This window comes from Xiphophorus hellerii, chromosome 13 (assembly GCF_003331165.1).
Source record: "Xiphophorus hellerii strain 12219 chromosome 13, Xiphophorus_hellerii-4.1, whole genome shotgun sequence".
Classification (NCBI taxonomy): domain Eukaryota; kingdom Metazoa; phylum Chordata; class Actinopteri; order Cyprinodontiformes; family Poeciliidae; genus Xiphophorus; species Xiphophorus hellerii.
This window is the reverse complement of record NC_045684.1, coordinates 8,611,828-8,625,818: the sequence shown is the minus strand read 5'-3', so window position 1 is coordinate 8,625,818 and position 13,991 is coordinate 8,611,828. Positions and strand designations below refer to the sequence as shown.

At 32.7% G+C, this 13,991-nt stretch overlaps 1 protein-coding gene across 3 annotated transcripts; it reads right to left on the bottom strand.

The window, feature by feature from the left end:
- Positions 1-200: 200 nt before the first annotated feature.
- LOC116730907 (clumping factor A-like) lies at positions 201-13,663 on the bottom strand. 3 transcript variants are annotated; one of them, XM_032580471.1, is made up of 28 exons: positions 13,572-13,663; positions 12,612-12,670; positions 11,716-11,733; positions 11,472-11,504; positions 11,346-11,381; positions 11,140-11,166; positions 10,996-11,037; positions 10,178-10,210; positions 9,847-9,891; positions 9,607-9,639; positions 9,477-9,518; positions 9,329-9,379; positions 8,769-8,789; positions 8,545-8,571; positions 8,424-8,465; positions 8,187-8,228; positions 7,696-7,731; positions 7,534-7,569; positions 7,406-7,453; positions 7,269-7,313; positions 6,376-6,402; positions 6,127-6,168; positions 5,708-5,728; positions 4,817-4,858; positions 3,547-3,939; positions 2,253-2,297; positions 2,053-2,102; positions 201-610 (listed from the first exon to the last, which is right to left on the bottom strand). In XM_032580471.1, exons 1-27 carry the CDS (start codon positions 13,580-13,582, stop codon positions 2,077-2,079), a joined length of 1,323 nt encoding a protein of 440 aa, XP_032436362.1. In that variant the 5' UTR covers positions 13,583-13,663; the 3' UTR covers positions 201-610; positions 2,053-2,076. The 3 variants fall into 3 exon arrangements, with proteins under 3 accessions (XP_032436362.1, XP_032436363.1, XP_032436364.1); XM_032580472.1 differs by having other exon boundaries at positions 3,547-3,940; positions 4,824-4,858; XM_032580473.1 differs by lacking the exon at positions 6,376-6,402.
- Positions 13,664-13,991: the final 328 nt, after the last annotated feature.

Below are 13,991 nucleotides of genomic sequence, written 5' to 3'. Positions count from 1 at the left end.
GAAAATAAACCCAAAACACATTAAAACAGAAATGATCTTCTCCTCTGTCTTGGTATTTCTATTCTGAAAATTGATATCGTTAAATATCATCGATACATAAAATAAGTAAGTGAACAAAGACAAATTACTTGAAATTAAGTTATGTTCACAAAATGATAAAGAAAAACAGACTTTTTATTCTCGGAAAAAAATTCAGGCAGTTTCTGACAGTTCACACTTTATTAGCCAATTTCTGTGTACAGTGAAGAACTTGACATTCATCAATTTCTTGTAAAAATAATCATTAATGTTTGTAAAGTAAACGGTAAAGTGGACTGTATGTACACATTAATGTGTGAAATCAGACCCACAGAGCAGATCTAAGATCAGCAGCTGGGATAATATTTTCTGCAGACAGGCGAGAAAATGAGCTAAAATTAAAAGAGACCCCAGAGAAGAACAAGGAGGAGAAAGAGTGGAAAGAAGATATTTTCTAATATCTCTTTATGAAAAACAAAAGCAGCCTCAAATCAAAAAGACACAAAACAAAGAGACAGTTGAGTTTAGTTGCAGGTTAGTTTGTTGTTGTCATGGCAGCAGTAAATCACCATGGAGACACCGGAGCGCCGTTCTGTCAGGAAACAACATCAGAGCGTTCATTTACCCAATTATGTTAGCAGGACGGAAAAAAGCTCCGGCTTTTTAGAAACTTTTAAATTCTTTTTTAAAATAATTAAAGCCGGTTTTTAAATGATTGTGCAACAAACTGTGGTAAAGCAGAAGTTATGTTGTAGCATATTTTAGCAACATAAAATATTGCAAACCCGTTCATAAATCTTGAAGTTCAGATAATAAACTCCTTTATACCTCGCCTAAAAAATCCATTAAGGATTAGGTTATAGGTTATAACAGGAAATCATATTAGCTACCATAACTATGCAGATGACACACAGCTCTACATTACGATGTCACCAAGTGACCTTTGACCCCATCCAATCACTGAACAGATGCTTAGAACAGATAAATGTGTGGATGTGCCAAAACTTTCTCCAGCTGAACAGAAACAAAACTGAAGTTATTATTTTTGGACCTAAAGAGGAACGATCTAGAGTTATAGATCTAGAGTTATAGATCTAGAGTCAATGCACAGCTTCAGTTATTACAACTGAAAACCAGCGATCAGGCCCGAAACCTGGGAGTAGTGATGGACTCTGACCTGAACCTCCAGAGCCACATAAAGACAGTTACAAAGTCGGCCTTCTATCACCTGAAGAACATTTCCAGGATTAAAGGACTAATGTCTCAGCCAGATCTAGAGAAACTCGTCCATGCGTTCATCTTCAGTCGTATTGATTATTACAACAGCGTTAAACAGCTGCAGCTGATCCAGAATGCTGCTGCTCGCGTTCTCACTAAAACCAGGAAGATAGAGCACATAACACCAGTTCTAAAGTCCCTCCACTGGCTCCCTGTAGCTCAAAGAATAGACTTTAAAATACTGTTGTTAGTTTATAAATCACTGAATTGCTTAGTACCACAATACATTAAAGATCTGCTTTTATTGTATCAACCTTCCAGACCTCTCAGGTCTTCCGGTTCTGGTCTGCTCTGCATCCCCAGAACCAGAACCAAACGAGGAGAAGCAGCTTTCAGCATCTATGCACCACAAAGTTGGAACAAACTTCCAGAAAACTGTAAAACAGCTGAAACATTGACTTCTTTTAAATCTCAACTAAAAACCCACCTGTTTAGGATTGTATTTGAAACGTAATCAATTACAAATTTATTGATGGAACTTTATTTAATGTCGTGTTTTGATTATTGATTCTATGTTGCTTTGTGTCTCTGTGTTTGTAATGATGTAAAGCACTTTGAAATGTCTTGCTGCTGAAATGTGCTATACAAATAAAATTTGATCGATTGATTAAAATCCTTTGAAGTTTCTTTTTGCAACTGAAAAATAATGTAAGAAATTTTTTTTTTGTACGTTTCTGATATTTTATTTCCTCTTAAATTCAAGCTCGTTTCATAAACAAATGAAAAATATTTTTATTTTTATGTTCTCAGTAATACCTGGCATCAGAGAGCTTCCATGGTTCAGAGACTGGGCGTCTGGTTCCCAGCTATTAGAGAAAAACAGAAGTTTACTTTAGTTAGCATGAAAAATATAAATAAAAATGTTTATTTTTATAATATTACAGCATTTCAGAACAAACTAGGAATTAAATTTTCTGTACCAAGTCAAATATTGAGTCTAAAACAAATAAATCTACCTGCGGGAGTGGAGTCATCAAGTAGGTCCATGTCAGAAGTTTGTGCTGCAACGGGATAAAACTTGAGATGTCACAGTTGGACTGTTTAACTTTTAATTAATTCTACCTTTAAATGGTTTATTTTGAAAGCTTGTCTATAATACATATATATTTATTTAATCCATTCTCTTCCAGTAAAAATAACACAATTATTACAAACTGCTGCATTGAAATTTAACTTTAAAATCACGGTAAGGTTTGTTAAAGAAAATCTGGAAGTCAGCGTATTTCCTCCAGCAGATTAATCTTGTATATATTTTTATATAACCGCGTTTATGTGAATTTGAATATTACCGTTCTGTTCACCTTAACGTTGCCTTGTTTTACGTTTTGCAAATATATTTAATATTATTGTTAAGCTGTCACAGTCAATAATAAAAACAATAACACTGGATAACTTTCCAGTGCTGAAAGTTTGGTTGGAAAAAGAGACATTTTGTTGCTAATTACACATCCAATTAAATCTCTATACATCCACATGCAGATATACATTTTGGTTATAACACTGAAATGTGTTGCTGCATTTATTTATTGAAGTCTAGACTTTACAACCCAGAAAGCATTTTAGTCAGTTTAATTGAGCCAAAGATTAATTTTTTTTATTTTAAAATAGTTTGCTAGCTCCAAATACTCTCTGTGACTTTAAGCAATGTTTTTATATTTCCCTCCTTAAAGTTTGTCTTTCTGGTGCACAACATTTATTTTTTACTAATTTAAAATGATAAAAAGATGAATCCTGGAAATGAGTCGTGTTAATATCTATTGTCGGTTATTTTTAATGTGTCACAAGAATAAGATTAAATAAAATATTTTGAGGAAAGATGAAGGTTCATCTTCAAATCTTTTTATTGTCTTTCAGGTTTTAGATGATCGATTGATCAAAGATGCTTAAAGTTTAGAAAGTTGCTTCATGGTTTTATTTGTTCACTAAAGTTCTCTAAGCTGCCTTAAAACTTGAAATTTAATCGCACACAAGCGGGCACTATTTATTAATTAAACTTAAGAAAACTGCTTTTAGAAGTTACACAGAATATTTAAAAAAATAAACATTAAAATATGATTATTACAGATGGATGCTTTACCAAAAGTATTAAGAAAAAATAAATATCACAGAATTCTTTGAGAGTTACTGCAGCTTTGAGTTGCTCTGTCGTCTAAAATTATTCAAAATTATGATAAAATGTAGGATTGTAAGACGTGAGAAGGTTCTCTGTCCTGAAATCTGAACTTTGACCTGTCAGCCATCGCCGTTTACCTTCGGTGGAGTCGGGCGTGTTTGGAGCCAGGTCGTCCGGCTCCTTAGTCTGCGAGTCGTCTGCAAGCGTCTCTTCTTCGCCGAGCATGTCCGGCTCGTCTTCGTCTTTCTCCGCCTTGCTGTCGGTTTGGTTCGTATCAGTTTCTTCATCGCTCAGAACTTCGCTGTCGGTTTGATCTTCATCCTTGCCGTCGCTTTCTGAGGTCGCACCCTCGTCTTCATCCGTCTCCTCCTCTGTCGCCTCTTTCTCGTCGCCGTCGTCATTCAGTGGATCTTCCTCATTTGATGCGATATCTGTAGCCTCCTCCTCATCTTCATGAGCTAAGCTGTCAGTGCCCAGATCTTTGTCAGTGACTTCATCTGATTCCTTCTTGTCGTCGTCAACTGGAGTGTCTGTGGATTTAGCATAAACGAACGGTAGTTATTTAAGGCTTTCAACAATCTGGCTTCTTTAGATGTTAAAATAACTTTATAGAATAAAACACAAAATCATGGTAATGATCCAAATCAGTGGATTTAAATAGACATTTTGAGCTTTATATCATGTTATAATGTTATTTCAGCTGAGTTTCTGCCTCAGCTCCTTCAAACTAGCGGCAGCAGCAATTAGCAAACAGCTGGTGGAAATACTGAGCTCATCATACTAACTACTTCTCAGTCCAACACTCCTAAGAGCGGCTGGAAACTGGATAATAGTGAGGCCTTGCTGTGATGACATCCTGAAGGCACCAAGTCAGAAAGATTAGGCGCTTCTTAAAGAGACGGAGGCCCAATTTTAAGGTGTCAAAATTTATTTTAAGTTATGTTTAATATTTACAGTATTTTTATCATAACTGAAGTTAACATAGTTGCTCAATTGTTCTATAAAATGGAACTGGAAAATATTAAATCACCTATTTACACTGCAAAAACACCAAAACTCACCAACTATTTTTAGCGCAGATATATTATTCCACTTGAAATAAGACATTAACTTAACTTATCAGAAAGATATAGAAATTTGTTTTAAGTCAATAATCCCTTAATATCGATTTAAAAAGTACTAGTTCCATTGGCAGATGAATGTATTTATAACAAGACAATTTCTCCAGGTTTTAGTGAAATAATCTGCCTGTGGAACTATTTTTAAAAGTTTTTTATCAATATCAAACAAGTTTCTTAAAACAAGTTTCTATATCTCTCCGGTAAGTTACTATTAAGTTAGTGCACTTGAATTAAGACAAAACTAAGTTAATTAATATCCAGTTAATTCATAAAATGGGATATTTACCACTGTCAGTCATTTCAGCGTCGTCACTCAGTTCCTCCTCATCTGGAGAGAAAAAACAGGTGGATTAAATTTAACGCAACACTTACAGTTTAAACGTTTAAAAGTAGGAAAAGATTAAAATGTTCCAGCTTACATTTGTAATTTCCATTAAGAATAAGCAAATCTTGATGAGATAGATCCGGACTTTAAAAAACAAATAAAATTATTAGACATGACTACTGTCATGTCTAATAATAATAAATGATAGGTTTTTAATTTTGATTAGAAAGAAAAATTATATAATGTAGAAGTAATTTTAGAAATAAAGAAGTTTTTAGATAATAATTGGAAAAAAAACACATTTCTATCCAGTTGATGACTTTTGAGTGGATCAGTCCGAAACCCGAGGGAAAGAATCACTGAAGTAAATAAATAAATAAAAATAAAATAATAAAAATAATTTTGACTTTAATCTCAGAATTCAGACTTCAGTTAAAGTCAGATTTTTTATTTTTTCCCAATAGATCTAATCCTGTTCTGTACAAACCAGTTAATGCGAATAATGATGAAAGATTATTTTCTTCAGCTTTCTGAAATTACTACGGTAAAGTTGTGAAATATGATAATATTAATTAGTCGCCACCTGGAATTAAACTAAGCAAATAGATGCAAGAATCTGATTGGTTAATCACTGCATTGGCGATTAAATCCTGGCTTGTAGCAAATAATTTGATTTATTGAGTATCTTCTGATTACATCCTGTTGTTGTGGAACGTGTCAGTTTGTTTAGAAATGGTCAAATTATTGGCATCAAATGAGAAACGACTAAAATTACGTTGAAAACCGTCCAGCTTGTCTGGTGTTTTAACATCTCTGTGGAGGAACTTATTTGACATTAGCACACACTCTTACCTTTAGAATCAGTCGTTTCATCTGGAATAAAATACATATTTATTTGTTATTAAATCCTTGACTTTGCAGGAAAAACTGTTAAAGTTTTGTCTGCCTCTCATCTCTCTTCTAATCTGGAAGGATTCCTTCTAATCCTTCCAGATTAGAATGCAAGAGAAGGAGAAAGGAGGAAGAAAAGCTCAACTTAATGAGAAAACAAAAGATTTACCGTCAAACCGGCTATTTATGAAGACAAACGAGTTGAACAAGGATGAGACCACAGATTATTTATCTAGATTAATCTTACGCTTAAAAACGATCATTTCTTTTATATTCACAATATACTTAGAAAGTCTAGAAATATGCACATAGAGCAGAATATTTAAAGAAAACATGGGAGTTATGGCTGCTTTTTATTAAACAGAATAATGAATATTTACCAGAGGTGGGATCAGTTTCAGGGGCTGAATCATCGGTTACGTCTGCAGGAACAAAAACATTAATTTAATGCAGCTGTTTGCATCTTCTAACCATGAGGAGCTAAAAATGGTGGACCAAAAATAAAAAAAATGGATTAGATTTAAAAGTTTTCACAGCAACATTCCTGCTGCGTATTTCAGTTTGTTGGAAATTATTAAGAAAATAAAATAACTTTACTTTTAATTATTAATTGACTAAAATTTTGTTACCTTCAAATTCTTCAAAGCTGTCAGTTTCTGTGGAATTAAATATAAATATGTTAATAATTATGTTTTTTACCCTAATTTCTGACTACTTGGTTGTTTAGTTGACCATTTTTACAGAAAATAAAACACCTTACATAAAATCAAGAAACGTAAGGCCAACTCTGACTGTCTTAGAAAAAGTGTCTTCCGTCAGAGGCTTCTTCAAATGTGCTGCAATACGGACTGCTACAGGAAATCTTTCTGAAGCTATCACTTTTTACAAAAACTCATTGAAAAATTGTGAATTAATATGTGAACAGCAACATTTAATTTCCCTTTTTTAATAAATATTTTTTTAATTAATTGAATTTGCAAAACTTGCATTAGTTTTGAGTTCTATGTTTCTAACATTTTAAAGCTGAGCCACATATAATCAGTTTAAGTGGTTTGTACACATTTATTCAGAGCTCTGATTTATTGCCCCTCTCTGGTTAAAAAAACAAAAAACCCTGTAAACTTAAAATAAATCTCTTATTACAGTAGTTTTATCCCAAAAAGTTTCTAATTTCAACATATTTTATTACAAAAGCATCAGTTTCCCAATGAATTAACCACCAATAATTCTAAAGTTGATCAGTTTCTATGAAATTAAAATGACTAATCCATGATTTTCTGCTTATGAGTGGAAAGTATTTATATTTATAAACAGAAATAAATATATCTTCCAACTACTCTTCAAAATGAAAAGAATAAAATAAACAAGCAAACAGTCTTTGATAGACAAAGTTGGACGAGGAACATTATTTATCTTGTCACTACGTACAGGATGGGGAAGTTAAAAAATATAAAAAGCTTCCTGTTGAAAATCCCCATCTTGATAAATCTAAACAAACGAATCTAAATGTAAAAAATCTCGCCTTCAGGTTTTTCCTCAGACTTGTTGTCTTTGTCTTCAGAAGCAGCTAAAAGAAAGAAAACAAGATTTAGGATGCAAAAGAACAATATTAAAAACAACAAGAAGTACGAATTAAGTAACTACGACTATAATCTTTACTTGGAGATTCGTCCTCTAATGTTTCGTCACTATTGGGTTCAGAAGTAGCTTTAAGAAAAAAAAAATTTAAATAAGTAAAAATACAACATAAATCAGTATCAAAGAATTAATTTGAATTGTAATCTTACTTTCTGAGCTTTCCTCTGACGTGTTGCTGTCGAGCTCTTCAAACAGAAAAAATAATTATTAAAAATTACATTTCAGAAAAAATAAAGTTTGCGGATGTGACAATAATCAGAACATTAATCTTAAATATCGAATGGCTTCAATGAAATAAAAGTGAATCTGACCTGCAGCCACATCATCAGAGCCTTCATCGGTAACACCTTCAAAATAAAAGCATTTAAAAACTATTGTCTGTATCCACTTATGCTGAGGGTCATGGAGAGTCAAAATAATAATTAAAATATAAAGACGATGTAAAGCTAAGCCTGTCTGAATAAGCAATCGATGAAATAGTCATATTATAAATTAAAATAAACTCAATTCCTTTTTTTGAAGGACGGTTTTATTTGCTGAGACTTCATAATTAATTTTATTTGTTGTTTCTGTTTTTTTGTTTATTTTTTTTAAATATTTAAAGTGTCTTCCAGCTCCAGTGCTAAATATTCATTAAAATTCAAAGTTTAGACAATTTTGAATTATGCCGTTATCGTTATACTACTTGAAAATGGTCTCAAAACGACAATATTATCGTTTATCGCAATAATTTCTTATCATCTATCAAAAACTTTTATTGTGACAGGTCCACATAAAACTGTTTAAATTAAATAAATCTCACCTTCAGATTTCTCCTCAGAAATATCAGGGTTATCACCAACAACTTGAAAAATAAAAAGTAAAAAAACAACAAACAAACAGTAAAGACTAGATAAAACAATTTGAAGTAGAAATACTCAAAATGTTCAAATAATTTCCTTTTTTATTTTGTATTTTGTTTTCATTAATAAACCACTTATCTCTGAACAGCAACTGAAGCATTATGAAGACATAAATATATAAATCTTTACATTCTTACCCTCAGAGTCTTCCTTCAGTTCACCGTCCTCATCTGAAGCAGCTAAAAGAGGAAAATAAAACATTTAACTTGGTGGATTTTAACAGCATTAAGTAATAAAATATATGAACATTAAACTGACGTGGTTCCTCAGATGATTCTAAAACACCTAAAACACAAACAGAGAACAGAATTAAACTTATAATAAAGATATTTTATCAAAGACTTTGCACACAGGTAAATACAGGAACATGAAGATTATATTATTGGATTATATGATTATAAGTTCTCTAAGTATATATTTGCTGTTATGTCTTTGTTTTTATATCATCATGACTCTGTTGAATAAAATCAATAAATACTCACTTTTACTGGACGTGTCGTCATCTGTGAAATCAAAACACAAATTTTATTACATTTTCTTTATGTTGAAGCCAAAGGCAGTAATACTGATATTAATAGTTGATGGATTTATTTAACTATATAAAAATTATTTTATATAAAAGTCCAAAACAGGAGTAAAGTAGGTCACCTATAATGTTAACTAATTACAATTTGGGAAGGTTTCAAGTAATTTATAGACTTAAAAAATTAAATATACACTTTATGTAAATATATCTTTAGGAGTTGGTCGGCCTTCCAATTTCTAAAAATCCTACTTTTAATTAATAAATAAAATTAACTAATAAAATTATTTTTCTGTAATGGACTGGGTACCAAAACTGTCTCCAGCCCAGGGGCCCATTTCCTTATGAATCCGGCCCTGGTTGGAAGTATGTTTAAAACGTTTTGCATGAAATGTTACATATTTACAACATTTTTAGGGATCTTTGAACACATCCAGAGGAGTTAATTAAACATAAAAATGGCTGAATGTGACGATTCTCTGTTTTACGTATTTGCTGTTGTTTTGTCTTCAGCCTCACCTTCAGAGCTGTTCATCGTGAAAGATGTCCCACCAGTCTCCACTGAACTGGCTGATAAACACGGAAAATAAAGAGTTTAAGCATCTAAGCAGTTTTGTAATAAAAAACCCCAAAAAGTATAAGAATTGGTGATGAACTGAAGACTCACGCTGAAAAGGTGAATCTATTTTCTCATCTGATTCAGCAGAATCTGAAAAATGAATCAGGTCCAAACATGGACAGGTGAGGTTTCAGAGAAACACACAGCTACAGATTCAGACAGGTGAAATAAATATTACCTTTAGTTTTCTCTGAAGTGTCTTTGCTTTCATCTACAATTAATAATGAGTCACATCATGTCAGATTTCACTGATAATGCTATTAAGTGAAATATTTGTGAACTGGAAAGATGATCAATGCTTTTTTTAGTTTTATTTGCCTTTAAGGCAAAATTTGTGCCAGACTTACATCTATTAAATAAGACAAACAAAGCAGAAAAAGGAACAATGTCTGATAAAGACATGGATTAAATGGATTACCACTTTCAGCCACAGAAGAATCTGCATCACTTTCTTCTTTCTCCACTGGAAGACAAAATATTAAAACATTTTGTAATTTATCCACATATGCACAAGGAGACAACATGCTAACTCCATGCTAACTCTATGCTAACTCTATGCTAACTCCATGCTAACTCCATGCTAACTCCAGGAAGGTCTTGGGATTCCTTCTTGCTGCGAGGCAACAGTGCTACCAAAAAGTATGCCACATCATATTGTATTAAAATAGAAAAACAAAGCTATGATAATAAACATTCTTCTTCTATTAACTAAAACAAAAACATTTCCTTTACACTTAAAGAAAACTGACCTGAAATCTCAGAGGTTTCAGCAGATTCTGGAGCTTTTCAGAGACAAACAAGAAGAAAAACATCAGAAATAATATAAATCTCTACAATTGTATCAGGCCTCTGAACATGGAAACTATTTATAAGAGTAACTATAACAATGGCTAAATACTTGTGTAAAAATATGGAGGAATGTGATGTGTTAAAAAGAAAAAGTTGGTTGATATAAGTATAGCGCCACCTCACATTTTTTTTAGAGGCATTACTACTTTTAAAGTGACAATGTCCAGTGGTGACCAAAAAAAATCTCTCTGCAAGAGATTAAACATGTTTACTGTGTAATTAGGTTTGTTTTATAATTTTCATTACTTTGTACTTTTGGCTTTGTTGAAATCTTTTACTGCTTCCTGCAGTGTAAAAAATACAAAACAAAAAGTTATATCTGCAAATAATCTGCCTTCTAATCCAAATTCTGGATATTAAATCTAGTTCTTAAAATGTAAATAACTATGAATAAACATTACAGTTAATATTACATATTATGTACTTATGAATTATTGTTTTAGCATCTTCTGATTGGACATCTGTTTTACATTTCTGTTTTACATATTCCCTTTATGGCTGTCTGATAGTGAAACTTTCTTATCTCCATTTCATGCCAAGTTTAAATATTATGTTATGTTTCATTAAAATAAAAGACAGGAAATGTAAAATTGGAAAACTGAAGGCTGCAAATCTTTCACCTCCATATTAAAGTACATTGATTCCTTTATTTTTAAGCAATTACACAACTGGAAAAAGATTAAAAACAACAAATTGACATATAAAATGTTTATATTACCTTCAGTCATGGAAGCATCTGAGTCAGCTTCATCTGAGTCGACTAGAAGACAAAACAGATTATTGGTTATTAAACCTTTTAACTCATCAATATAGTAACATATAAATATATCCTGATGCCTCAGAGTTTTACTCTGATGCTGACCTGGGATCTCAGTTGTCTCATCAGAGTCTGAATGAGTTAAAAGATACAAATAAATATTATTTAGCGCAGTAATTATGAGTTATATAATTTGTCTCTCAGGTTACAACACAATCAAACAAAGCAAACAAAAATGTGTGCAGTGTGTCCAAGGTGTGTCTTTGTTCTCTATATTTGAATAAAGTAGGAGCTGTCAGTGTCTTTGTTACCTGGCTGTGAGGTCATAGGTTTATCTGTAGCTTCCTCTAAAAATAAAACAAAACAAAACAAAAAAACATTATTAAAAACCCTTCAGCAGTTTCAGGATTACTGTTGACAGATTATTTAGCTGTTACCATTCAGGTGTTTCACCAGAGCTGCGATTCTCTCTGTAACAAAAAGGAAAAAAGAAATAAAAAGTAGCTATAAGAGAAATCTGATGAAGTTCAGAACTGAAGTGACCGCCGCAGCCTGAAGGGGGCAGCAGCTGCTAGAAACAGGAAATGTTCTCTTCTCTGAAGATGTTAATGGCTTCCCAAAGGTTGGACTTTTTTAAAAAAAATACAGCAATATATCAAAGTTGTAAACATTGATATTTACCATCTTCTGGAGCACTTGCTGTAAAACAAAGAAAAAAAAAAAGATTAGTGAAACTTCTTGATCAAAACCATGTTGTAAAAATGCCACACTTCAAGGCAAAGGCCTTTAAATAAATAACTCCCCTCTTGCAGCAATATAAGATCACAATAAAATTCTTAAAAATACCCAAATGTCAATATCAGTGCATTTATTTAGTGGGAACAAATTTTCTAAACTAAAATATCCAACATCTCAAATTTATTTAAAATAAATACAACTGAAGTAGTTTGTAATTTATTATTTACTTTGATAAATTGATCAAGTATGGACTTTAAAATATTTATTCAAGGCTTTCTGTTTCTCTGAAGTAAAAATATAATGTGAACACAAGCTACTTTCTGTTAGCCACTCTTCAAAATGGGAAAGAGAAGTGTACATGCCAGTTTAGTGAGCTAATAATGAAAAGCATGGAAAGAAAACAGAAGCCTGTCCTTTTTAAACCATCATAAATGTAAATGTATGGATTCTGAATACATTTTTAAGACAAATAAAGGGCTGACTTTAAAGACTGGATTGCCCTTTAATATTTTTTTTTTTCTACTACAAGATTTTACCGGTTGGTCAAAGTGTGGAGGGAAAAGCTTTAGTTTAAATAATCCAGAATAATTAATCTGCTGCTGTTTTATGTTCTAACTGTAGAGCAGCAACAACTTAAACTTATAAATTATAAAATGACTCAGAAAGGAGAATACATCAGGGATTAAACTGTAATAAGCAAAAGAATGTTCAGATTTATGAAAATAACTCTAGAGTTTTGTAAACGTGCATTGTGGTCGATCGTTTCACAGAAGTTGCAGTAATTTGCCGGATCAACACAATGAACAGAACTGGGTGACGTTGATGATGTGGCGGCTTACTTTGGAGCGGTGCTGCGAGGGAAACGGCAGCGAGGGCGCAGAGCAGCAGAACCACACATCTAAAAAACACAAAAAGAAACATTTCAGCACGTCTCCAATGCAAAGCCGTTTGATTTGACTGCAGCTTGTTTGAATGCTGCTTCCCTTTGCAATCAAGTTGAACAGCAAGAGAAAAAAAACTACAGATTTTCAGTCTGTGACTCCATCAAAATTAAAATATGGATTTTTATGAAGCATTTAGAGACCTTCTTAAGAGATAAAGCAACCAAAAATATCAGATTTGTGAGTAATCTGAGTGAAGATGGATGGAAAATGGCTGCTGATGAGTCTCAGGTGTGTTCAGTGGCAGCTGGGGGAAACCACTTCCCAACCTGAAGGGTTAAATGACTTTCTTTGTGTTTCTCTACAGAACGGGGGGAAAAAACCTCACAAAGCGTCTCTTCTTTTCCAACGTATAGAGAACTACGAGCTGCAATAGAAAACCAGCTCAGACGTTCAAAGAGACGCTTTTAGCTTCATGATGGCAATCTGATGATGAGGGCTTCACTCAGGAGCACTGAAGTTACTTTAACGGAGTTAATTTAAACCAAGAAGCTCAAAAATAAAGTAAAACAGGTAAATAAAAAACACAAACACCTTTTTTAAGGCTTAGTTTGATTAGAAAGATAGACAAGGACAACTTTTATATAGTTTTTTTTTCTAAACTCAGCATCAGTGAAGTGAATTTCAAACAAATATCATCAAAAACCATTAAAATAAATCAAGATTTAAAGTGACAACTTAAACGGTTATGAAGTGTAAACTTTGGCTTTCATAAACAAGCAGGTGGTAAAGCAGTGACGTAAAAATGATTTAAATTCTTTGGTTGTTTGTTATAAACCTGACATACGATCTGGCAGTAAAAACAGGCGGACAGCAGGAAAAACAACAAAAAAAAGATAACATGAGGCGTTTACTCACCGTTTGAACATGTTGCTATTTTCAAGCAGCAACTAAAACTCGGACAACGAAGCTTCAGTGAATGTCTGAAGTCAGCTGAAGCAGCGCAGCAGCGTTTTATACTCTGACTCACCTCCTCCTCCTCCTCTTCCTCCTCCAACTTGTCCCTCCTTCCTTCCTTCTGATCACCTGAGTGTTTTCTTTTTAATCCACTTTGAATAGTACAAAGATTCAGTTTGATCATTTTACACCAAACTTTCAATCTCATCACTTAAAAGAAAAGAAATTTGGAGTTGAGGGATTATTTGGCATTTCTAACGTTTTCAAACTGAATTTGTTTTTAGTTTTGGTTGTCTGTTGTAAACAGATAAACTTGATAGCTTTGAAATTGATAACTGATGTTAAATATGACTGGAGCTTTTCCAAAACTGGTCATGTCGA

What these genes read in the sequence shown, in the direction of transcription:
- LOC116730907 (XM_032580471.1), bottom strand. An exon ending in AGATGCTTCCATGACTGAAG is followed by an intron (nt 10,211 to 10,995) that starts GTAATATAAACA and finishes GTCTCTGAAAAG; the next exon opens with CTCCAGAATCTGCTGAAACC. An exon ending in TGAAACGACTGATTCTAAAG is followed by an intron (nt 4,859 to 5,707) that starts GTAAGAGTGTGT and finishes TTTTCTCTCCAG; the next exon opens with ATGAGGAGGAACTGAGTGAC.